At 41.3% G+C, this 26,048-nt stretch overlaps 2 protein-coding genes across 4 annotated transcripts in view; one reads left to right on the top strand and one right to left on the bottom strand.

Annotated features, from left to right (window-relative positions):
• Positions 1–2,503, top strand: part of LOC129815241 (transketolase-like) — a 22,596-nt gene extending 20,093 nt beyond the window's left edge. For all 3 annotated transcript variants that reach the window (XM_055868853.1, XM_055868851.1, XM_055868852.1), the window contains exon 14: positions 1,062–2,503. In XM_055868853.1, the coding sequence (XP_055724828.1) occupies positions 1,062–1,249 (188 nt within the window). In that variant the 3' untranslated portion in view covers positions 1,250–2,503. The remainder of the gene's footprint in view (positions 1–1,061) is intronic.
• Positions 1,468–26,048, bottom strand: LOC129816005 (zinc finger and SCAN domain-containing protein 2-like). The gene is made up of 3 exons (XM_055870205.1): positions 25,992–26,048; positions 17,443–17,647; positions 1,468–11,774 (listed from the first exon to the last, which is right to left on the bottom strand). The coding sequence occupies exons 1-3, from the start codon at positions 26,046–26,048 to the stop codon at positions 10,456–10,458; spliced, it is 1,581 nt and encodes a 526-aa protein (XP_055726180.1). The 3' UTR covers positions 1,468–10,455.

Here is a 26,048-nt window from a genome sequence, read left to right as displayed (position 1 = left end):
GTAGTGTTTTAGCCATATATATTGCATGGCCTTTTACAACCTGGCAACCTGAAATATTTTGCCATTATTTATTTATGAATATGCAGCCAGTGTCCTCTCATTGGCCCATTGACACTGGGGTGTGTTGTGGTGGCATGTTCCAATTGGATGAGTGGCTGAGACGTGATGCAGTGGCATGTTCTCATTGGCTCGAGAGGCACCACATGTTAGGCGTTGTCATGGTGGGCGAGATATATTCTGTTCTGGTGTATTTTGTTTGCTGAGGAGGGAGACTGTGTGTGTGTGTGTGTGTGTGTGTGTGTGTGTGTGTGTGTGTGTGTGTGTGTGTGTGTGTGTGTGTGTGTGTGTGTGTGTGTGTGTGTGTGTGTGTGTGTGTGTGTGTGCGCCAGGGAAGCAGAGTGCTGTCAGATTTCCTTAGTGGAGTGTGTTCCCATGGGGCTTTCTGTGACCCAGATATCACATAGACAGCTATGTCCAACACAGACAGCCATGCCTAGTCCTGCCCAGCCTGTGTAGGTTAGGTCTGGAGGAGATGAGAGTGGGGGTGGGGAGGGGACAGACTGGACCAAAGATGTGTGGCATCCAAAATCAGTAGCATCCCCCTCTCTGTCCCCTAAGGGGAGAGAAACTAGGGATAGCATGGGAGAAAAAGTCAGAGAACGAAAGACAGATATAGGGTGAGAATATAGGGGGGGCTTGCATGGCAACAGAAATAGATCAATGGCTTCATCCAAATGACCAATGAGCAACGAGTGGCTACAGGTAGAACCTTTAGGCAGTGGGCACTGATCTAGGATCAGCTTATCTACCCACAAGCATAACCTTTAAGTGTAGAGGGATAAACACAAAGCTGACCTTAGGTCAGTGTTTGAGCTCAACTTAATCCTAGTGTCTCAGATTGGGGTCAATTCCATTTCAATTCACCAAATTTCGGGAAGGAAACCGAATTTCAAATTGACTGAATTGAATATGAATTGACCATAACCCTGTCACAGAGAAGGTTCTGCCTGTCCCTTCCCTCTCTCATGTCACGTATTTAATGTATTGTTGCTGTTCCTCAGGTGGTCTAGGGGAGGCAGTGTGCTCAGCGGTGGTGAACGAGCAGGGCTTCACCCTACAGCGGCTGGCCGTGGCCCACATTCCCCGCAGCGGCAAGCCCAACGAGCTGCTCAAGATTTACGGCATCGACCGCGAAGCCATTTGCCAGGCCATCAGGAAGATGCTCAGCGGCTCTTCCAACGCCAAGTAGCTCCACCCCTTTCTGCCTAAGCCCCACCCAATTCTACCACCCCTCAGATAAACGTTTCATGTCACATGACACCACCCCACCTGGTAACCTCGCCCCCTTACTGTGAAAGTCCACCCCTGTGTTTACTGAAGTAACGTGAGTTTGTGCTGTATGTACATTTTGATGTAACCGTCACACATTTCACCTTTTTTCCCTCATACATTTTACACACACACACACACACACACACACACACACACACACACACACACACACACACACACACACACACACACACACACACTTACTTCCTGGTAACCATGGGTCATCACAGGGTCAAGTTTAGAAATTAAAATGAGTCATTGATTGTCAAACCCGGTTGGCAGGTGTAGATGGACATTCTCCACACCAAACAATCCAATAAAGACTGTACATGTTTTACTCAATGCAGGTACCTTTATGTGATGCTCATGTGTTTTTAAACTCTTCCTCTTTGATATTTTCAAACCCAAACAACCAGCAGCAGTCTATTGTAATACTTTTATATTGTTCTGATGATGTAGTTCTGAAGACAGGGTGGGGCATGTGGTAGTGAAATCTAGGTGTCGTCTCCATGACATGTTTGTAGAACGTAGTCCAATAAAAAATAAATACAGACGATCAAATAGAAATGTATGTGGGCCATAAATATCAGTGAAGTGAAAAGACCATACAGTTTGAACCATATGTCTCTTTATACCACAACGACCCAACTTGTACTGGACAGCTCGTGTTAGCACAGCACACATTAACTTCCTTTCATCTCTACAGCTCAGGCGTAGACTAGCTAAACATATGGCGTCAGAGAACTGCCAAAATGTTGTGCGTTCAACCTTTGGCAGATATCTAACTCCATATTAACACCTTTTACCTGGTTGAGGAAACCAGAAGAAGTACGTTATTTTTGTAATTTAGCGTATGCTCTTATCCAGAGTGACTTACAGGAGCAGGATCAATGTGTCCTCTACAGCAAATAGTTTGACTTGGAGGTCGGGGAGAGGGATACAGGACTTACAGTAGGGTTGGGGTGAATTCCATTTGAATTCAGTCAATTCAGGAAGTGAATTGATCCTAACCCTGGATTAGAGAGAGTCTCTGTGCTTGTGGCCATGGTGATGTTGGGAGCATGCTGTTACATCTGAACTGTGAACCTAGTACAAACACCTCCTTCGTTACTTGAACTTCTGTATGTACCTTATACTTTTATTTATTAAATCCCTCTGCATTTGAATTTTAGAGTGCAAGTAGTTGTGTGTTTTTTTGACTGTGTATCTGTGCGTTCTGTATGTGTGCATGCATATCAGAGTGTAGATCTATTGAAAGGCAGGTTGGTGTATTTGCTTATTCAAAACATTCGTATTAGACTATTGTACATGGAAGACTAATCAAAGCGTAAATTTTCAATAGATAAGACTAATAAACTAATATAAAACAATATGAAGAGTTTCATGACAAAACACTATATATACATTTTCAGAAATGTTAGTGAAAAAACACACCAAAGCTAATTTACCATCTAATCATAGCATGGGGCTGTTGAATGACAGATATGTAGAGTATTTGTTTAAAATCTATCACTGGGTTTCATTTCAGAGAGACAAATAACCATGTTTTTTTCCTAAATGTTAAAAATCCATATAGTAGTATGAAATCTGTATGTAAAACATTTACATTTGACATCTTAGTCATTTAGCAGATGCTCGTATCCAGAGCGACTTACAGTACTGTAAGTGCATTCCTCTTAAGATAGCTTGGTGAGACAACCACATATCACAGTCAAATATACAGGATACAAACGTTCCATTCCAGCTAAACAATAGATATATAGCATTTAGCATAGACAATTTAATAAAATTCATACATCTAAAATCTGTTAATACAAATCTGAGAGAAGTAATATTTTACACACCCATGAAGGTACCCATAAGCAACCATTTCTGATGAGAAAAAACACAAATGTGAAGAATTGGTACATATAGCATTTTGGAAATAAACTTCATATTATAAACTTCAGGGGAGATATTTTCATGATAGAAAATATTTCAAATCTGTGTAAGAAATATTAGTACATTTTAAAATGTATTTTGTAGTGTGTCATTCAGTTTGAATAGGATTATAATCGCAGAAGGTTTATCTTTCTTTTCAATTCTGTACAATTTTCCATTTGATCAAAACCAGCAACTACAGAGAGTATCCAGATATGATTGTGAAAGATTGACAGATGACAGAGCAGAGTTGGTCCATCGGTCACCATGGTTATGCTGAGATCCTATCAGCAGACAGTATCAGTTTGAATATATCAGGTCCTGAGATCAGTTCATCCAATGGCAGCTTGGCAATGTGACCTTGTAGGTAGCACAGTAAATGCTACCTACAACTTAGTTGTCGTGTCTTTGGCTATGCTGGATTAAGTGATATGACATGCTATTCTATAAAATAATTTCTCTGTAATTAATATTACCTGATTTAAACTAATCATGTAAATGTAATTAACTAGAAAGTCGGGGCACCACGAAATAGTGTTTATAGAGCTGTTATCTTCCGAATAAACTCTTAAAGACCTGGTAGTCTTTTACATCAGTAGTAGTCAATTATTAATCGTCACCTTACTCAGTCTCATCTGAAAGTTGTAAATTCTTGGCTATCTTCACGAACCCTGGCTAACAAGTAATACAAAATTTGGTTTAATTATTTATTTACTAAATAATCACACAGAATTACATCTACACAGAGTGGATCATACATTGATTACAAATTATGTCATAAAGGAAAACGTTCCTAGCGGACAGAACAGATATGACGGCTGGTTACACAAAGAAAGGGGTTTGGGTTTTGAATGAAAGAGCGGGAAGACTGAGGAACAAAAATATTTTGTGTCTCTATCGGGTCGTAGGCAGCTATGCTATCGTAAATACAGTATCTTATGCATTCTAAATAACTGCCGATTTGGAAAATGAAAATGCAATAAATATTTACTCTGAGCTGCGCTTTGGTAGATTGGTCGTAGATTTATTTATTTATTTACCGTTATTTTACCCGGTAAGTTGACTGAGAACACGTTCTCATTTGCAGCAACGACCTGGGGAATAGTTACAGGGGAGAGGAGGGGGATGAATGAGCCAATTGTAAACTGGGGATTATTAGGTGACCATGATGGTTTGAGGGTCAGATTGGGAATTTAGCCAGGACACCGGGGTTAACACCCCTACTCTTACGATAAGTGCCATGGGATCTTTAATGACCTCAGAGAGTCAGGACACCCGTTTAACGTCCCATCCGAAAGACGGCACCCTACACAGGGCAGTGTCCCCAATCACTGCCCTGGGGCATTGGGATATTTTTTAGACCAGAGGAAAGAGTGCCTCCTACTGGCCCTCCAACACCACTTCCAGCAGCATCTGGTCTCCCATCCAGGGACTGACCAGGACCAACCCTGCTTAGCTTCAGAAGCAAGCCAGCAGTGGTATACAGGGTGGTATGCTGCTGGCTAGATAGGTAGATAGAAGGCCAGGTTGTCCAGCATGGATCTCTTCTCCTCTGAAGAATGTCTAGTGGTTAACTGGAGCATGGTAGAATGGATACTCTGTCCGTCCTCTCCTAGCCCACGTTTACAGTTGCTGCGGCTAACTCAATCGGCTAGGAGGTATCACTTCTTTAGTGAATAAGAGTTCAAAGTTCATAGCAAGTTGCCATACTTTAAGCTCATGCTATATTCTGGCTGGTATAGTCGAAATTCATCCTTTCGGCGTGTTGATCGTCATCTACACGTTGAAATTCAATGCTAATTTCGTTAGGTTCTTGTCGTTCAACCAGAGCTCACGCTCACGTAAGTTTATCTTGTACTTTTAACGCAGGGACCGCAAGTCCTCACCTCCTTGGAACAGAAAGTCGAATTTTCGTCAATGGGTTTGGTGAAAGAAGGGCGTGTTTCATAGTTTACAACCAATGTCTGTTCACTTGGGCGGGGCCTCTGAGTGAGCAGAGTTTACTCTATGACAACCAATTCTCTCCTTTAGAAGCTAACATTACATTTAATCTTTTCACAAATAGTTTCATATTTAAACATTTAAATTGCACAACAATTCCATGTGAATCTGATAACTAGAATGTGTAGACTTTCCAAGATACAGTTTATGTCGTCCTATCATCCGTAATAATGTCTCAGACACCAACTGATCTGACATCATATTCATTAATTACCAACGCATATTTTCAACTGGTTGAATTACCGAAATATGGTTCCGTTTCCCACTTTTTGATGTTACCAGACTCTCTATGTTAACAAAGGGAATTTCAATAGTCACATCGGTAGAGTAGAGAGAGGAAAAAGGGGGTGGATATTTATGGGGGTCATAAACCTCCCCCAAAAGGCCAACGTCATGACATAGTGTTCTACAGTGCCACATTGAAAGTCACTGAGCCTTTCAGCAAAGCCATTCTACCGCCAATGTTTGTCTATGGAGATTACATGGCCGTGTGCTCGATTTTATACACCTGTCAGCAACGGGTCTGGCTGAAATAGTCGAATCCACTAATTTGAAGGGGTGTCCACAAACTTTTGTATACAGCGCATTCGGAACGTATTCAGACTCCTTCCCCTTTTCCACATTTTGTTACGTTACAGACTTATTCTGAAATTGATAGTTTTTTCTTATCAATCTCCACACAATACTCCAAATGACACAATATTCCAAATGACAAATTAAAAACAGGTTTTTAGAAATGTTTGCAAATTTATAAAAGTAAAATAAAACTTTTTTACATAAGTATTCAGACCTTTTGCAATGAGACTTGAAATTGAGCTCAGGTGCATCCTGTTTCCATTGATCACCCTGGAGATGTTTCTATAACTTGGAGTCCACCTGTGGTAAATTCCATTGGACACGATTTGGAAAGGGACACACCTGTCTTTATAAGGTCTCACAGTTTACGGTGCATGTCAGAACAAATGCCAAGCCATGAGGTCGAAGGAATTGTCCGTAGAGCTCTGAGACAGGAGTATCGAGGCACAGATCTGAGGAAGGGTACCAAAAAATGTCTGCAGCATTGAAGGTCCCCAAGAACACAGTGGCCTTCATCATTCTTAAAGGGAAGAAGTTTGGAACCACCAACACTCATCCTAGAGCTAGCCGCACGGCCAAACAGCAATTGGAGGAGATGGGCCTTGGTCAGCGGGGTTGGCCAGGAACCCAATGGTCACTCTGACAGAGCTCCAGAGTTCCTGTCGAGATGGGAGAACCTTCCAGAAGGACAACCATCTCTGCAGCACTCCACTAATCAGGCCTTTATGGTAGTGGCCAGACAGAAGCCACTCCTCAGTAAAAGGCACGATAGCCCGCTTGGAATTTGCCAAAAGGCACCTAAAGGACTCTCAGACCATGAAAAATAAGACTCTCTGATCTGATGAAACCAAGACTGAACTCTTTGGCCTGAATGCCAAGAGTCCCGTCTGGAGGAAACCTGGCACCATCCCTACAATGAAGCATGGTGGTGGCAGCTCTATACAGGATCGAACGAAATATGAACGGCGCAAAGTACAGAGAGATCCTTGATGAAAACCTGCTCCAGAGCGCTCAGGGCCTCAGACTGGAGCAAAGGTTCACCTTCAACAGGACAACGACCCTAAGCACACAGCTAAGACAACGCAGGAGTGGCGTCGGGACAAGTCTCTCAATGTCCTTGAGCGGCTCAGCCAGAGCCCGGACTTGAACCCTGTCGAACATCTCTGGAGAAACCTGAAAATAGTTGTGCTGTGACGCTCCCCATCCAACCTGACAAAGCTTGAGAGGATCTGCAGAGAAGTATGGGAGAAACTCCCCAAATACAGGTGCCAAGCTTGTAGCATCATACCCAAGAAGACTCAAGGCTGTAATCACTGCCAAAGGTTCTTCAACAAAGTACTGAGTAAAGGGTCTGAATATTTATGTAAATGTAATATTTCCTTGTTTTATTTTTTTATAAATTTGCTACAATTTCTAAAAACCTGTTTTTGCTTTGTCATTATGGGGTATTGTGTGTAGATCTACGAGGGAGGAAAAAAATGTAATACATTTTAAAATAAGTCTAACGTAACACAATGTGGAACAAGTCAAGGGGTCTGAATACTTTCCGAATGCACTGTATACCTTAATTTGACATACTGTTTTATGGCATGCCAGAAAGTATAAGATGGATATCATGACTATGATTCTGAGCGATGGGTCTCTGAACAGGAAATTGTTTCATGGCAGCGTGTGTGCACAAATGAGGTGGCAGAGATGGACTGTATTTAATCTCTCTGCAATGTGGCTCTAGAATTCCTTTGACTGGAAACATCCCGTATGAGATCTCCTCCATTCACACGTGTGCGTGCACACGACATACACACTCACATACCCACCCCTGCTCATTTCTACCCCCTGCCGCCCCTAACACAGACACGCATCCCTGCACATAAATCCGCACTCGCTCCTCCCCCGCCAAACACTAACAAACACATACCCAGACAGTCACATACAGAATCATCCATCCACTTTCAGTGGAAGCAATGTGTGTGCTGAACTGTGAATTATGATAATGAGTAATGCACATTAATAAAGAATTATCCTAAGTGACAGAAAATGAGAGATGGGGAGGACAATAGTAGAGAGAGGCACACGGAGGGGGAGAGGAGCGATATAGGGAGGAAAGGGAGAGATGGGGGAGAGGGAGATATATATAGGGAGAGAGATAGGAGACAAAGGGAGAGATGTAAAGGAGAGATACATGAAGAGAGGAGATGGAGAGAAGAGGGAGAGATACAAAGAGAGGAGAGGGAGAGATAAAGGGAGAGATGTATGGAGAGAGGAGAGGGAGAGATATGGAGCAATATAGGGAGCGAGGAGAGGGAGAGATAGGGGAGACATAGGGAGAGAGGAGAGGGAGAGATAGGGGAGACATAGGGAGCGAGGAGAGGGAGAGATAGGGGAGACATAGGGAGAGAGGAGAGGGAGAGATAGGGGAGACATAGGGAGCGAGGAGAGGGTGAGATAGGGGAGACATAGGGAGAGAGGAGAGGGAAATAAAGATAGAGGGAGAGATATGAGAGCTATAGGGAGAATGTATAGGGAAAGAGAAGAGGGAGAGAGTGAGAGGGATAGAAATAGGGTCCACCACCCAAAGGACATCCAGCCGCCAAGCATTGGAGTCAACATCCAGCATCCCCGTGGAACACTTTCAACACCTTGTAGAATCCATGCCCCGACAAATTTTGGCTGTTCTGAGCGCAATATTAGGAAGGTGTTCTTAATGTTTTGTACACTCAGTGTACATCTTCTTGGACATATCATATAATTGAACACTTAAAGCCAAATTATGGTCATTCCGGAGTTTGCATTGGCCGTACAGCATTTACTGCGATGCGGCCTCTGCAGAAGTCAGGGAATTCATACTTCTTGCAGTTCGCAGAGAGCTGTTGTGAAGGAAGCTGTCAAGGAAGTGAGTTTGTTTCCACAGGACGTACCGCCCCCACCTACCTTCAACCAATCATATCAATGCAGAGCTATACAGAGCCCTCTGCATCGTTACAAAATACGGACGATGCGGTACAGAGCTTAATTTGGCATCCGCAATTGCGTCACACCCTCCGTACGGAAACTCTGGACCGCATAAATCGTCTTATAGGCAGGTAGCCTAGTGGTTAGAGTGTTGGGCCAGTAACCGAAAGGTTGTTAGATCGAATCCCTGAGCTGACAAGGTAAAAATCTGTCGTTCTGCCCCTGAACAAGGCAGTTAACCCACTGTTCCCTGGTAGGCCATCATTGTAAATAAGAATTTGTTTTTCGTGCTTCTACACCTGCATTCTAGCTGTTTGGGGTTTTAGGCTGTGTCTCTGTACAGCACTTCAAGATATTAGCTGATATACGAAGGGCTATATAAAATAAACTTGATTGATTGATTGATTGTTCTTAACTGACTTGCCTAGTTAAATAAAGGTTAAATAAAAATAGGCTATCAGTGTCCTTTGTTTTGTCCTGGATGTGTTGTTCCATCTATTTTGTATGAATAAACTACAGTAATTATTCTGAAAGACTTCAGCCCCTTTTAGACACATGGAAGTACATATTTATTACATCAAAAGTATCATTTGATATGTAAATAACAGCAAGAATAACATTTGAGGTGTACATTTTAAAAAATCTAAAAGGAATTGAACATCAAGGGAAAACCTTAATTTCTCAATATTTTCCCAACATGGATAGGTTTTATTGACAGAGGAGGTAGCCTATGATGGTAGGCAAAGATCCTTCAACTACTTATTGTACCCCTCGAAATCGGGGACGGGACTGTGGATCGGTCTCCGTCCGTTAATATGTTCGTCACATGCTTTGATTAAACTTGGGTGAATGATGTGTCTTGCCATAGAGGTCCGACATTTACAAAATTACACTGATTGGCCAGATGTTGGCGCCCCGTTTGATCAAAATTCATGAAATACGGTACATACACTACATGACCAAAAGTATATGGACACCTGCTCGTCAAACATCTCATTCCAGAATCATGGGCATTAATATGGAGTTGGTCTGTCCTTTGCTGCTATAACAGCCTCCACTCTTCTGGGAAGGCTTTCCACTAGACGTTGGAACATTACTGAGGGGACTTGCTTCCGTTCAGCCACAGGAGCATTAGTGAGGTCGGGTACTGTTGTTGAACGATTAGGCCTGGCTCTCAGTCGGCATTTCAATTCATCCCAAAATTGTTTGATGGAGTTGAGGTCAGGGCTCTGTGCAGGACATTCATATTCTTCCACAACAATCTCGACAAACCATTTCTGTATTGACCTTGCTTTGTGCACGGGGCATTGTCATGCTGAAAAAGGAAAGGGCCTTCCCCAAACTGTTGCCACAAAGTTGGACGCACAGAATCGTTTAGAATGTCATTGTATGCTGTACAGTTGAGGCCTTGCCTGAACCATGAAAAACAGCCCTAGACTATTATTCCTCCTTCACCAAACTTTATAGTTTGCATTAGGTATTGGGGCAGGTAGCGTTCTCCTGGCATCTGCCAAACCCAGATTCGTCCGTTGGACTGCCAGATGGTGAAGTGTGATTCATCATTCCAGAGAACGCGTTTCCACTGCTCCAGGGCCCAATGGCAGCGAGCTTTACACCACTCCAGCCGACGCTTGACATTGCACATGGTGATTAAACCTATACTCTTAGGAAGGGTTATTTAAGTAGGGTTTCAGACGTTTTCGGGCAGGGACTCCGCTGTACTAAACTTAGGGGGAAGCTTGTTCCACCATTGGGGTGCCAGGTCAGAGAAGAGCTCTGACTGGGCTGAGCGGGAGCTGCCCTCCTGTAGGGGTGGGAGGGCCAAGAGACCAGAGGTGGCAGAACAGAGGGCTTGGGTTGGGATGTAGAGTTTGACCATAGCCTGAAGTTAGGGAGGGGCAGGTCCTCTTCCTGCTCCGTAGGTAAGCACCAGGGTCTCAAAGATGTGAGCTTCGACTGGAAGCCAGTAGAGTGTGCGGAGGAGCGGTGTGACATGGGAGAACTTGGGAAGGTTGAACACCAGGCGTGCTGCGGCGATCTGGATATATTGCAGGGGTTTGATGGCAAAAGCGGGGAAATATATGATCTCTCCCCTGTGTGAGTCATAATATGATCTTTCAGGCATATCTTCTGACTAAAGCACTTTCCACAATCACTGCACTTATATGGTTTCTCTCCAGTGTGTATCCTCATATGTCCTGCCAAGTTTCTCATTCGGCTGAAGCATTTGCCACAATCTTTGCACTGATATGGTTTCTCCCCAGTGTGAATTCTCATATGTTCCGTCAGTGTTCCCTTCTGACTGAAACTTTTGCCACATACATTACAGAAATATGGTTTCTCCCCAGTGTGAATTCTCTGATGTGCTTTTAAAATGCTACTTTTCAGAAAGCATTTCCTGCAGACAGGACACCTGTGTGGTCTCTCCCCTGAGTGAGCCGCCCTCAATGGAACTTTCAGTTCACTGGCTTCCCTGGTCTTAATAGAGCTTTGTCCTTTCTTTGTCCATGTTGTCTTTGATTTAAATGGCTGTAACTCTGACATTAGTTCTCCACAGTCCACCCCATTGTCACTTTCACTGTTCCCAATCTGAGCTGCAGAGCAGTCTGGGTGTACTGCAGAGAGGGGTTGAGATTCACTTGTTGGTTCTGATGCACTGCAGCCCTCTCCATTAGGTTCTGTTTTGATGTCTTGTTCAGTTGTTTTGGTGGGAAGAGAGTCCCTCTCTCTGTTCTCCATAGTCTGGGTTTGGGGGAGATATACGGGCTGAGGGTCCTGATCATACTCACTTTTTACACAGGGTAGAGTGAATATGAACTCTTTGATATCAGACTCCAGCCCTTCAAGCTGCTCTTCCTCCTGACTGGTGCCAAACTCCTCCTGTTCCTCTTTAATCGGAGTGGGCTCTGGGTCCTCCTGGCCCGGACTGGGGCTCCAGTCCTGCTGCTCAGGAGGAATGTCTTCAGGGACAGGGAGAGTGAGCTGCTGGGAGTCTGAAGAGAAGAATAGGGTATCAATTAGATGTAGTTTCCAGTTCTACGTGGCCTTGAGCCCAACTATTAGATTAACAACAGTAAGCTACAATTGGAATGTTCAATTTCATCAGTTGTAAATAGTTCTAACATTACAGCTAAACAATTGTAAGAATCAGGTGTTTAGTGGCAGTGGTCTGGCTATCCCAGCTTCTCTAGACAAAGATTGTATCTCAGTCTAGCATTATAACACTAGCTCACAATGCACTGTGTGATTTATTTACCGACCTGTGCCTGTTTGGCAAAGCTTTTCCCACTTCGAGGGGTATATCTGTGGTCGGTGGACCGTTCTGATAAAGAATGTGTTGTTTGCGTCACCGTGTGATGCCCAGGAAATAATTAAATCCAATTGTTAGATGCTACCACCCACCCCCCCACCCCCCAATTAAAACCAAACATGGATGTGAATGTTTTCGTGCGCTCCATTCTACTTCCAGTCTGCGGCAGCAAAAAAAGGTATTTCACTATACTTGTGCATGTTACATTAAAACTTGAAACAGACTTCCAGGCATTGCGCTAACGTTAGTTAGCATTGACTGACAAAACTACCTCCAACTTCCTTCATACTGGACACAGAGACATAAAAATGATATCCAAAAGTTAATCTGATGCTGGGGAAGTAGATAAATGGCATCATTGCAAAAATCTGAGCAAGAGAACAAGTACATTAGTGTCTAGTTTGAGAAACAGACGCCTCACAAGTCCTCAACTGGCAGCTTCATTAAATAGTACCCGCAAAACACCAGCCTCAAAGTCAACAATGAAGAGTCCGGGATGCTGGGCTTCTCGGCAGAGTTGCAAAGAAAAAGCCATATCTCAGACTGGCCAATAAAAAGAAAAGATTAAGATGGACAAAAGAACACACACACACACTGGACAGAGGAACTCTGCCTAGAAAGCCAGCATTCCGGAGTCGCCTCTTCACTTTTGACATTGAGACTGTTGTTTTGCGGGTACTATTTAATGAAGCTGCCAGTTGAGAACTTGTGAGGCGTCCATTTCTCAACATAGACACTAATGTACTTGTCCTCTTGCTCAGTTGTGCACCAGGGCTTCCCACTCCTCTTTATATTCTGGTTAGAGCCAGTTTGTGCTGTTCTGTGAAGGGAGTAGTACACAGCGTTGTACGAGATGTTCAGTTTCTTGGCAATTTCTCGCATGGAAAAGCCTTCATTTCTCAGAACAAGAATAGACTGACGAGTTTCAGAAAAAAGATATTTGTTTCTGGGCATTTTGAGCCTGTAATCGAACCCACAAATGCTGATGCTCCAGATACTCAGCTAGTCTAAAGAAGGCCAGTTGTATTGCTTCTTTAAATCAAAATGACAGTTTTTAGCTGTGCTAACATAATTGCAAAAGGGTTTTCTAATGATCAATTCGCCTTTTAAAATGATAAACTTGGATTAGCTAACACAACGTGCCATTGGAACACAGGAGTGATAGTTGCTGATAATGGGCCTTTGTACGCCTATGTAGATATTCCATTAAAAATCAGCCGTTTCCAGCTACAAATGTAATTTACAACATTAACAATGTCTACACTGTATTTCTGATCAATTTGATGTTATTTTAAATGGACAAAAAATTGTATTTTCTTTCAAGAACAAGGACATTTCTAAGTGACCCCAAACTTTTGAACGGTAGTGTATATTTCAGTTATGTGAGATACCCTGTAAGAGACTTCGTGCCCAAACCCATGAAGTGTGATAAAACTATTTGGACATGTGTCAAGTGTATGTAGACAGGAGTATTGTATGCCAGTTGAGACAAAATGCTGCAATTCTGGTAGTGAGCAAACACCCGATTCATGAAGTGCCCTGTTAGAGTGAAGGTGACAGAGGTGACAAGAGTAAGGGCTGTCCAGCATGTCTCCTATCTGGAGGCGTTGAGAAGAGTAGAAGTGAGTAACGTTGAAGAAACCATGGTAGTTGGATTAGAGACAACCGTAAATGTTACTCGCCAACAGGATCCTGACATGATGCATGTTAAAAAGGTAGACTTCGTATCGTTTCTTGCACTGGTTATAAACTTGACAGCGCAAACAATGAGGAAATCTGAGAAAATAGGTATCGTTGAATTTGTATATAAACCCTTCCTGGGTTTCAAACACATTAGAGCACTTACATTACATATTAAACAAAAGATAAAACCCCTACATATCTACCATACAAAATGTATAATACCACCATTCAACAATATTACAATGCATGTGTGTGTCTGTACCTTTGTGTGTCTTCACAATCCCCGCTGTTCCATAAGGTGTATTTAACAGTTAAATTTTTTTTCTGATTCTACTGCTTGCTTCAGTTACCTGATGCGGAATAGAGTTCCATGTAGTCATGGCTCTATGTAGTACTGTGCACCTCCCATAGTCTGTTCTGGACTTGGGGACTGTGAAGAGACCTCTGGTGACATGTCTTGTGGGGTATGCATGGGTGACAGAGCTGTATGCTAGTAGTTTAAACAGACAGCTCGGTACAATCAGCATGTTAACACTTCTTACAAAAACAAGTAGTGATAAAGTCAATCTCTCTTCCACTTCAAGCCATGAGAGATTGACATGTATATCATTAATGTTAGCTCACCGTGTACTTTTAAGGGCGTGCCGTGCTGCTCAGTTCTGAGCCAATTGTAATTTTCCTAAATCCCTCTTTGCGGCACCTGACCAGACTGAACAGTAGTCTCGGTGCAACAAAACTAGGAACTGTAGGACATGCCTTGTTGATAGTGTTGTTAAGGCAGAGTAACGCTTCATTATGGACAGACTTCTCCCCATTTTAGCTACTGCTGTATCAATATGTTTTGAACATGACAGTGTTGCAGTTATTTCAGTAGCTGTAGTAGCTGACGTGTATAGTGTTGAGTCATCCGCATACATAGACACACTGGCTTTACTCAATGCCAATGGCATAACGTTAGCAAAGATTGAAAAAAGGGGCCTAAACAGTTACCCTGGGGAATTCCTGATTCTACCTGGATTATGTTGGAGGCTTCCATTAAAGAACACCCTCTGTTCTGTTAGACAGGTAACTCTTTATCCACAATATAGCAGGGGGTGTAGAGCCAATACACATACGTTTTTCCAGCAGCAGACTATGATCAATAAATGTCAAAAGTCGCACTGAAGTCTAAAAAAACAGCCCCCACAATTTTTTTATCATCAATTTATCTTAGCCAATCGTCAGTCATTTGTGTAAGTGCTGTGCTTGTTGAATGCCCTTCCCTATAAGTGTGCTGAAAGTCTGTTGTCAATTTATTTACTGAAATGTATTTTATTACTAAGGGTTGGTAACAGGCTGATTGGTCGGCTATTTGAGCCAGTAAAGGGGGCTATACTATTCCTGGCCTGAGGGCACACACTTTCTAGTAGGCTTAAACTGAAGATATGGCAAATAGGAGTGGCAATATCGTCCGCTATTATCCTCTGTAATTTTCCATCCAGATTGTCAGACACTGGTGGCTTGTCATTGTTGATAGACAACAATAATTAGTTCACCTCTTCCACACTCACTTTACAGAATTCAAAGGTACAATGCTTGTCTTTCATAATTTGGTTAGATATACTTGGATGTGTAGTGTCAGCATTTGTTGCTGGCATGACATGCCTAAGTTTGCTAATCTTGCCATTGAAAAAGTCATTAAAGTAGTTGGCAATATCAGTGGGTTTTGATAAATGAGCCATCTGATTCAATGAATGACAAAGCAGTTTGCCTTTTTCCCAAAAATGTAATTTAAAGGTCCTCCAACACAAATAAGTGATTCTTTATATCACTTATGTTTCATAGTATAGTTACTTTTTCTTAAATTTGCAGTACGCTTGCCAATTGATTGGGATGCCAGACTTATTTGCCATTCCTTTTGCGTCTCAATCATACAATTCCTCCTCAATCCAAGGGGATTTAACAGTTTTTACAGTCATTTTCTTAATGGGTGTATGCTTATTAGTAACCGGAATAAGAAATTGCATAAATGTGTCAAGTGCAGCGTTAGGTTGTGAGTGTGGCTGAATGTTTTTTGGGACTCAGATTTTACAGCAGAGGCATTACAAAGAACATTGTCAACTAACGTTCCATCCTCACAAGGCCCTGCGCCTGTATAGGGATGTTACTTGCTTGGATTATGACTGAAGGAGTGGCATGGGTTTTTTGATTAATTTTAGTACTGTATATGATATTGGGGTTTTCCCCCTTTCCCACAATGGATTTTTTCCCCCTCGTTCACAGTAGGCGTTTGTTTGCGGACCACCATAATAGCAGAGAAGAAGAAATGCAGGTGACTGTCACCGTGACATGCGGTACTTCGGGGTGGACCCACCTGTCTCAATCAATGAGAGAAGATTTGAAATAGACAAGGTGGCGGCGTACAGATGGATCATTTTCTAAATTCAAACGCAACACCTGCAACTGGACACTGACATTTTAGAAGATACGTTTGGCCGAATCGATAACGAAGATGGTATTACTAAGTTAAGGCTGGTCAAAAATTCTCTGTGCTACACCAAACATAGCCCTTGATCATGTCTCTCAGTTCCAATTACTTTTATGTGTAATTTAATGGATGAAGGCGTCTTCTGTAGGAAGAAGTTTTATTAAGAGCCGCTTGCGGCATGGCTTTGAAAGCATAAGGACATTATCTGTCATATCCGCAAGAAATAATAAAAAAAAACACTGTTAAATTGATACACACTTATAGGGTTAGGGTTCCCACACGGCCATATTACAGTGCTTGTTTGCGGAAAACGGACGTTAGACAGTGGACTATCTGTGCTAATTAACCATATGCATCTGTGAACATCAGTGTGTAAACGGAAGACAGACACCACAAACGTGTTGTTACTGAAAAACACTGTCGGCCAAACTTAAGGGGTAAAATAGTGTACAGTATATTTTGCATTTGTTAAATAATTTTGATGTGATATGAAAGTAGAGGGATTTATGTTTCTAGAACCGTACCGTGATTGAGAATCGATTCACGTTTAGTATTTGCCTTCCAGAGCCAAATCGCCTTTTAAACAGAAAATGTAAGGTCCTTGGACCAAGGAGCAACGTTTGGTCCAATATTTGGCTACAGCAAACTGTACCTACCTCTTAAAAAAGATTTGGTTAAATCACATTCTGTTGTATCAATCTGTAATTGCGAGGCTGACTAGGAAACACAGGTGTGCACACAAAGCAAGAACACATTAAATCTATGTTTGGTTTTCATTTCAATGGAGTTGTTAGCATCTACAATTGTATTTAGGCCTAATTATTTATTTGGCACTGATCTGTGATACAAACGAGGACTTCCTAATCAGAAGCTTCTACCGATTACAGATATGCCCTGACGTTGGAAAAGTTGCCAAACAGGCACGGGCAAATAACTCACAAGGTGGACCATGTTAAGGTCCAGCTAGAAACTGAGCGGTGGCCTGACTAGCTTCGTCCCGCAACTAGCCATTTAAAATGATCATTTACAATTTAGACTTTTCCTTTGAATGTTACAGAATGATATCTGTAACAATAAAAGTCAAAAGTTACTATAAATGATTATTTAAATGGCTACTGTAGCTAGTTGCGAGACAAAGCTATGGCCTGCTAGGTGGTTCAATTAGATTGTTATAGCGGGGTCATAGCTACTCATTACTAACCTGCAATATGTAACTTTATGTCGGGTTTGAAAGCCAAATCCAGCAGCCTTTGTAGACGTTCGATCTCCTCCTTCGAACGGGATATTTCTTCCTTGTACTCTGCTATGGTATTTTCCACAGCCCCTAATATCTCAACAGCCGCTGCTGTTAAGCGCTCGTTTAGAAAACCCCGCAAAAGCTGAATTTTCGACATTTTGATGGAAATCTAAGTGCACTTTGTTTTACTATGAAGAGATGTGTTTTGCTGCTAACAAGGTGTCTAATGGTAGCAAGCATTATCAGCGTCTGGTCAGCAAAATAAATAAAAAGTACTTCCGCGTCAGGGAATTTCAACAAATTTCAAAATAAAGGTCCCTATGTAACAGTAAAAAATAGTAACCTGTATTTATTCATGATGTATGGAACATAGTCAATATTAACAATTGTTCATATTTGTTAATATGTAAGTATTCAATGTCCATTCAATTTGGGTTTTAAAACATGTTCAAATAAATGCCCCCAAGTCAAATCACTGTATATGCATTCAGCTCATATTGGCTTATAGAGAAAAAACGATTATTTTTGTAAAAGTGGGGTGGGGAGTATTCAGTAGGGTTTGTAGAATCTAAATATAGTGTCATTTCATGGGGCTCTGAAAAAATACAGAATATTGCTGGCCTTTTACTGTGGTCAAACAGCTTAAAATTGGATGCCTTGATACTATATGGTTAAAATGTAGCACTGTACAGGAAAAACAATCAATTGTGTGTTCATAAAACCAGTGTCCAGTCTACTCCCTAGAGTCCCTAAAATACAAAACAGGTGAGTTTGAACAAAAAGCTATGTTATAGGAAGCTTTATGTGACATTTGAACAGTGAGAGGCATATCAGCACCATGGACAGCTATCGTTTTAGAATGTTATGTTGTCAGCCTATTTTCAAATACTGTATGTGGCAAATATGTGGCCCAAAGCATGTCAATCCATCATTGGTAATAGGTCAGCATAATGACCCACTAGATTGATATATATCAATTACTCCCCTGGTTACAAGAATTGGGCATCAAACAGTGGTCAGTGCCATGCATACTGATAGCTGTGATCAGCAGCTCACACAATGAGCTTTACTGCAACAACATTTCAGGTTCAACTAAATACAGACACATCATCGCTTGATATTCTATTCAAGCAATTAATCACAAAGGGGGGTGCACCCACAAATTGCAGTCAATGTGATGGCGTATTGATTAGACAGACTGTTTGGACCACCACACCAGGTATTCTTGTTATTTGTATTCCCCGTGTAGCAGAAAATGGCAGAGTTAAGAGAAACCCAGTTCTTCCATCCATTGCAATTGAAAATCCCAGTTGGCAACAAGAAGCAGATGTACAGATTGAGCTCTGTAATATGTCACTCAGGCGCAAAATCTCAGAGGCTGCAGATCTGAATTTGACACCTTGACACCAATATACGAGCAGATGACTAACACATTTCTGTTGGCACGAGAACAGAAGGCGTTATATATTTCTAGGAAGTAGTTAATGAGCCTCACACACAAACAAATTACAATGATGTACAAACACCACTTGATTCAGAATCAGAGATTTCTGTCATTCCACAGTATGAATACTTCTCCAAACACAAGTATATCAAGTATATCGGACCAAGTTATGAAAGACAAGAATTGTACTTTTGAATTCCGTAAAATCAGTGTGGAAGAGGTGAAATAGACAACAATATATATAGTTATCAACAATGACAAGCCACCAGGGTCTGACAATCTAGATGGACAATTACTGAGGATAATAGCAGATAATATTGCCACTCCTATTTGCCACATCTTCAATTTACAGTGGGGCAAAAAAGTATTTAGTCAGCCACCAATTGTGCAAGTTCTCCCACTTAAAAAGATGAGAGAGGCCTGTAATTTTCACCATAGGTACACTTCAACTATGACAGACAAAATGAGAAAGAAAAATCCTGAAAATCACATTGTAGGATTTTTAATGAATTTATTTGCAAATTATGGTGGGAAATAAGTATGGGTTAACTGCCCTGTAGTTCAGGTGCAGAATGACATATTTTTACCTTGTCAGCTCGGGCGATTCAATCTTGCAACCTTACAGTTAACTAGTCCAATGCTCTAACCACCTGATTACATTTCACTCCACGAGGAGCCTGCCTGTTACACGAATGCAGTAGAAGCCAAGGTAAGTTGCTAGCATTAAACTTATCTTATAAAAAAAACAATCAATCATAATCACTAGTTATAACTACACATGGTTGATGATATTACTAGTTTATCTAGCGTGTCCGGCGTTGCATATAATCGATGCGGTGCGTATCGTTGCCCCAATGTGTACCTAACCATAAACATCAATTCCTTTCTTAAAATCAATACACAGAAGTATATATTTTTAAACCTGCATATGTAGCTAATAGAAATCCAGGTTAGCAGGCAATATTAACCATGTGAAATTGTGTCACTTCTCTTGCGTTCATTGCTCGCAGAGTCAGTGTATATGCAACAGTTTGGGCCGCCTAATTTGCCAGAATGTTACGTAATTATGACATAACATTGAAGGTTGTGCAATGTAACAGGAATATTTAGACTTATGGATGCCACCCGTTAGATAAAATATGGAATGGTTCCGTATTTCACTGAAAGAATAAACATCTTGTTTTCGAGATGATAGTTTACGGATTCGACCATATTAATGACCTAAGGCTCGGATATCTGTGTGTTATGTTATAATTAAGTCTATGATTTGATAGAGCAGTCTGAGCGGTGGTAGGCAGCAGCAGGCTCGTAAGCATTCATTCAAACAGCACTTTCCCAGAAGCTCTTCGCTGTGCTTCAAGCCTATCAACTCCCGAGATTAGGCTGGTGTAACCGATGTGAAATGGCTAGCTAGTTAATAGCGCACTAATAGCGCACTAATAGCGTTAATAGCGCACTAATAGCGTTTCAAACGTCACTCGCTCTGAGACTTGGAGTAGTTGTTCCCCTTGCTCTGCATGGGTAACGCTGCTTCGAGGGTGGCTGTTGTCATTGTGTTCCTGGTTTGAGCCCAGGGAGGAGCGAGGAGAGGGACGGAAGCTATACTGTTACACTGGCAATACTAAAGTGCATATAAGAACATCCAATAGTCAAAGGTTAATGAAATACAAATGGTAGAGAACAATAGTCCTATTCCTATAGTAACTACAACCTAACACGTATTACCTGGGAATAGTGAGGACTCATGTTAAAAACGAACCACCAACTTTCATATGTTCTCATGTTCTGAGCAAGGAACTTAAACATTAGCTTTCATACATGGCACTTACTTTCTTCTCCAACACTTTGTTTTTGCATTATTTCAACCAAATTGAACATTTTCCATTATTTATTTGAGGCTAAATTGATTTTATTGATGTATTATATTAAGTTAAAATAAGTGTTCATTCAGTATTGTTGTAATTGTCATTACAAATAAATAAAAATAGGTAGCGGCTTTTTTAGTCCTCCAATAATCGGTGTAGAAAAATCATAATCGGTCGACCTCTACTATACACGTCAGCTACCACAGCGACTGAAATGACTGCAACACTTAACATAGAGCTGCAGTTAGTTTCAGAGTAGGTGGCAATGAATAAGTTGGCCTTAAATGTTTCTAAAACTAAAATAATTGTATTTGGAACAAAAAAACCTCACTAAACCTCAACTAAATCTTGTAATAAATGTGGAAATTGAGCAAGTTGAGATGACTAAACTGCTTGGAGTAAGACTAGATTGTAAAGTGTCATGGTCAAAACATGTTGATACCGTTGTAGCTAAGATGGGGAGAAGTCTGTCTATAAAGCAATGCTCTGCCTTAACACTATCAACAAGGCAGGTCCTACAGGCCCTCGTTTTGTCTCACCTTGAGTACTGTTCAGTCGTGTGGTCAGGTGCCACAAAAAAGGACTTAGGAAAATTGCAATTGGCTCAGAACAGGGCAGCACTGCTTGCCCTTGGATGTACACAGAGCTAATATTAATAATATGCATGTCAATCTCTCCTGGCTGAAAGTGGAAGAGAGATTGACTTCATCACTACTTTTATTTATGAAAGGTATTGACATGTTGAATGTACCAAGCTGTGTGTCTAAACTACTGGCACACACTACTCGGACACCCATGCATACCCCACAAGACATCTCTTCAGTCCTCAAGTCCAGAACAGACTATGGGAGACACACAGTACTACATAGAGCCATGACTACATGGAACTCTATTCCACATCTCGTAACTGACGCATGCAGTAAAATTAGATTTAAAAAACAGATTAAAAAAACACCTTATGGAACAGCAGGGACTGTGAAGCAACACATACATACAGACACATGCATACGCACGCAAACACGATAACATACGCACTATACATACACATGGATTTAGTACTGTAGATATGTGGTACTGGTGGAGTAGGGGCCTGAGGGTACACAGTGTGTTATGAAATCTGTGAATGTATTGTAATGTTTGAAAATTGTATAAACTGCCTTAATTTTGCTGGACCCCAGGAAGAGTAGCTGCTGCTTTGTCATAATAATAAATACAAATCACAGTGGATAAAGTGTTAGCCATTTTAATGTTTCTGAATACTACATCAGTATTTTCTGAATGCCATAAGAGATTACACTGACCAAGTGAAACAGTCTCCTCACTTTAAAAAGGCCACTTCAGTTTGAAGCATTGAATTGGGGATATTTTCACAATCCATGGTTCAATAGCAACTTCATTAGTGGTGCAAAGGACATAGTTGAACAACTTTACACATCTCCAAATGCCGCTGTTCTCTTTTTCTGCCTCAAGTTTACAACTGGAGATTTTCTCGCCTAATTTGGGCTCTCCCTTCCGCCTCCAGTTGGAACTGTATTGAACGGACATCCCTCCTGGCATCACCGGTTGACTGTGGGGAGAGTGGATCAAAACGGGGCAATGTGGCTGGAGCTCTAGCCTCGCCCTCGTTCTAAGACACCAACGGGCTTACAGGAGCAGCAACAGCCCCTACAGGGGTGGTAGGCTCAGGCAGCGGTAATACAAGCACCTGCTCTTCCAACACCACATTTACCACTAGCTTTTTAACCTCCGCCTTAACTAAACTCTGCGGAATCGATACTGAATAATGGTCAACCAAGGTCATTAAATCAACTCTGACATTAGTCAAAAACCTCCCACGAAAGGTTATCCAAAAAGGATTTAAAATCAAAAGTAGCCATCTTGAAATACTACTTATACACAAGAGCCAACAAATAGCAAACACTAATGCTACATCAGCTATGACGCTCAACTAGACCACTATCGACCTGCACGAGCAGCATGGGTGTCAGTACAGACAGGTCCCGGACGAGCCCCCACTTATGTTACGCATCCCTTTGGCTCTACAGTCTAGGGGGATGGCAAGAAGACCCGTAACATAACTCATGCAAATTATAACAGTGAAAAAGTAATAGTGAGAACAAATAACCACAGACACATTTACCGTCAAACACTCATGGTTTATTTGGTAAACACACAGTAAAACGGGGGGGGGGGGGGGGGGGGGGGGCAGGAAAAGGGGCCCAAGGAAAGAAACAAATATCCCAAAACACCACTAAGTTAGACTGCCTACTTCGATACAGCTAACTAACTAACCAAATAAATACAGTGGATGGTCCGCCCAGTTCTAACTAGTGTTCTTAAACAAAGTATTCCTACAGTAGTGTATGCCCACGGGCGACTTGTCTTGGTACCCCCTTTTCCCACCATCAAACAGTCAAACACCATAACAAAAACAATACTCACAGGGTAACGGACAAAGTGACATGTAGTTGCAAAAACAAGAGATCTACAGAGAGATTGCATTACAGAGAGATTGAGCTCCAGAGAGAACAACTGAATGGGATTTTTAACCAAGGAAAAGGAGATGTGATTAGGTAATGGAAACAGGAGGAGGTGTGTCTTCTGATTGATGACTGATTGGTGAATGATGATTGCCACCTGTGAGGGGAGAAGGAGAGAAAAGAAATACACACACAGGATACACACACACAGGATACCTGTACCCGTAGCAGTTATGTAGGCTTCTTCTAACCCATCGCTTTCTACTAATTATAATAAGATGATACAATTATATAAATACATTTTCATTTTAATTGTATATTTTTTTACTAGTAGGCTACTATGTTCTTGACATTCATTTACTTAAGCTCCAACTATTTCTCAATGTGCTGCACCTTATAATATTCTTTATCTTATAGAAAGTAGCAATTATCCTTGAGATTTTCCCCATGGAGTTATTTTTGTTTTTACATTATGCAATATGCAATCATGCAAAAAAATATTGATTTTGTATCATGCACAGCACTTAAGGGCTCCTGAGCGGCGCAGCGGACTAAGACACTGCATCTCAGTGCAAGAGGCGTCCCTACAGTCCCTGGTTCGATTCCAGGCTGTATCACATCCGGCCATGATTGGGAGTCCCATAGGGCGGAGTGCAATTGGCACAGCATTATTCAGGTTTGGCCTGGGTAGGCCATAATTGTTAATGAGAATTTGTTCTTAACCTTTTACAGGGGCAGCCCGACACCGGTACACTTATGACAACATCCAGCTCAAAGTGCAGGGCGCGAAATTCAAAATCATTTTTTTTTTAAATATTTAACTTTCACACATTAACAAGTCCAAGACACCAGATGAAAGGTGCACATCTTGTGAATCAAGCCAACATGTCCGATTTTTAAAATGTTTTACAGGGAAGACAAAATATGTAAATCTATTAGCTAACCACGTTAGCAAAAGACACCACTTTTCTAACTCCATCAGTTTCTTACTACATCAGGTGCTATCACAAATTCGACCAAATAAAGATATAAATAGCCACTAACCAAGAAACAAATTCATCAGATGACAGTCTGATAACATATTTATTGTATAGCATATGTTTTGTTCGAAAAATTTGCATATTTCATGTATAAACCATAGTTTACATTTCAGCTACAATCCGAAATTGCACCGAAAGCAGCCATAATATTTACAGACACCAACGTCAAATAGCTAATTACTCATCATAAAACATTTCTGAAAAATACATAGTCTGCAGCAATTGAAAGACAGGCATCTTGTGATTCCAAACAATATTTCCGATTTATTAAATGTTTTACAGCGAAAACAAAATGTATCGCTATATTAGCGTAGCTACAATAGACAGACACAATTGGGCACCCACGGCCAGTTCACATGCACGACAGATATATGAAATAACATCATAAAATGGGTCTTACTTTTGCTGATCTTTCATCAGAATGTTGAAGAAGGTGTCCTCTGTCCAGATGAGTCGTTGTTTCGATTCAGAATGGCAAATTTCCCTCTTCAATTAGCATTGGCACTAGCCGAGTGGCATACATTTCTCCAACGTAAACACATTCAGAGGACGGAACACGGCAAAACTCCAGAATAAAGTTTCAATAATCTGATTAAACTATATTGAAAAAACATACATTAAGATGATATGGTCACATGTATCAAAACAAATTCAAGCCGGAGATGTTAGCCGTTCGTTACGAAGGCAAAACAGAAGTCAATCCCACTTCCTTCAGAGTACCGGAAGTGGACGGTCACGTCAAAGAAATAGTTTTTTTCCCACTACAGAACAAGATGAGCACAAAAATGTATTCTCTGACATCCTCTTTACACCAATAGGAAGGCGTATAGAGTGTAAGTAGACTCCTAAGTGTCAAGACCATGTATAGGCATCAAGTTGAAAAGAGCATCGATTTCTGACATTTCACTTCCTGGTCAGGAAAAGTGCTGCAGAAGGACTTCTGTTTCACTCAGAGAAATAATTCCAACTGTTTTAGAAACTAGAAAGTATTTTCTATCCAAAAAGAAGAATAATATTCATATTGTACGAGCAAGATTTGAGTAGGAGGCCGTTTGAAATGGGCACGATTTCACTGGCTACTCAACACTTTGCCTTGCAGCCATAAGAAGTTTTAACTGACTTGCCTAGTTAAATAAAAAAAATATTGTTTACAGCGGACTTTTATTTTGAAGACAAAATCCGAAAGACGGAAGTATAAATGTGGATAGGATCCAGTTAATGTTGCTGCCGTGACGCGCATGCAAGAGTCCTGTCAGTGTAAACAATTCAAACGCTTCCTAGTCAAAGATATCAGTTTATAGTATGGGGGGTGATAAGGGACATATATCAGCCTAGGCACCCGTACCATCTGACATGATACCAACGCCTTACTAACGTCTGAGTGACGCCTACATCGCGTGTTAATGAGAGTCATAATGTACATCATTTATATTAATTAAATCTCAACCATAAATGTTAGAAACGTACTATTTTTCAGTGCAAGCAGACATTCCGAAGTAGCCACCTTGAACTATAATGTAGCCTACGGCTTGTGTATTTCCTGTTATCGCTAATGGCCTAGAAAAGATGATGCCCAATCAATAGATAATCTCTCTTTCCCTCAACACCTCATGGCATGGTATGTTATCTTATCTAGCTGTATACAGATCTAAATGTTGTTAGCAATCACAGACTGTGTTGTTACCAGTTCCACATCAGACAACCAATCAGAGTTGTGACCACGGCTTTCAGAGGAGTTCAT

This window comes from Salvelinus fontinalis, chromosome 18 (genome assembly GCF_029448725.1).
Source record: "Salvelinus fontinalis isolate EN_2023a chromosome 18, ASM2944872v1, whole genome shotgun sequence".
Taxonomy (NCBI): domain Eukaryota; kingdom Metazoa; phylum Chordata; class Actinopteri; order Salmoniformes; family Salmonidae; genus Salvelinus; species Salvelinus fontinalis.
This window is presented reverse-complemented; position numbering and strand designations above follow the sequence as displayed.

What these genes read in the sequence shown, in the direction of transcription:
- LOC129816005 (XM_055870205.1), bottom strand. Translation starts at nt 26,048, where the DNA reads ATGAACTCCTCTGAAAGCCGTGGTCACAACTCTGATTGGTTGTCTGAT. An exon ending in GGTTGTCTGATGTGGAACTG is followed by an intron (nt 17,648 to 25,991) that starts GTAACAACACAG and finishes AAGTGCACTTAG; the next exon opens with ATTTCCATCAAAATGTCGAA. An exon ending in CATAAAGTTACATATTGCAG is followed by an intron (nt 11,775 to 17,442) that starts GTTAGTAATGAG and finishes TCTTCTCTTCAG; the next exon opens with ACTCCCAGCAGCTCACTCTC.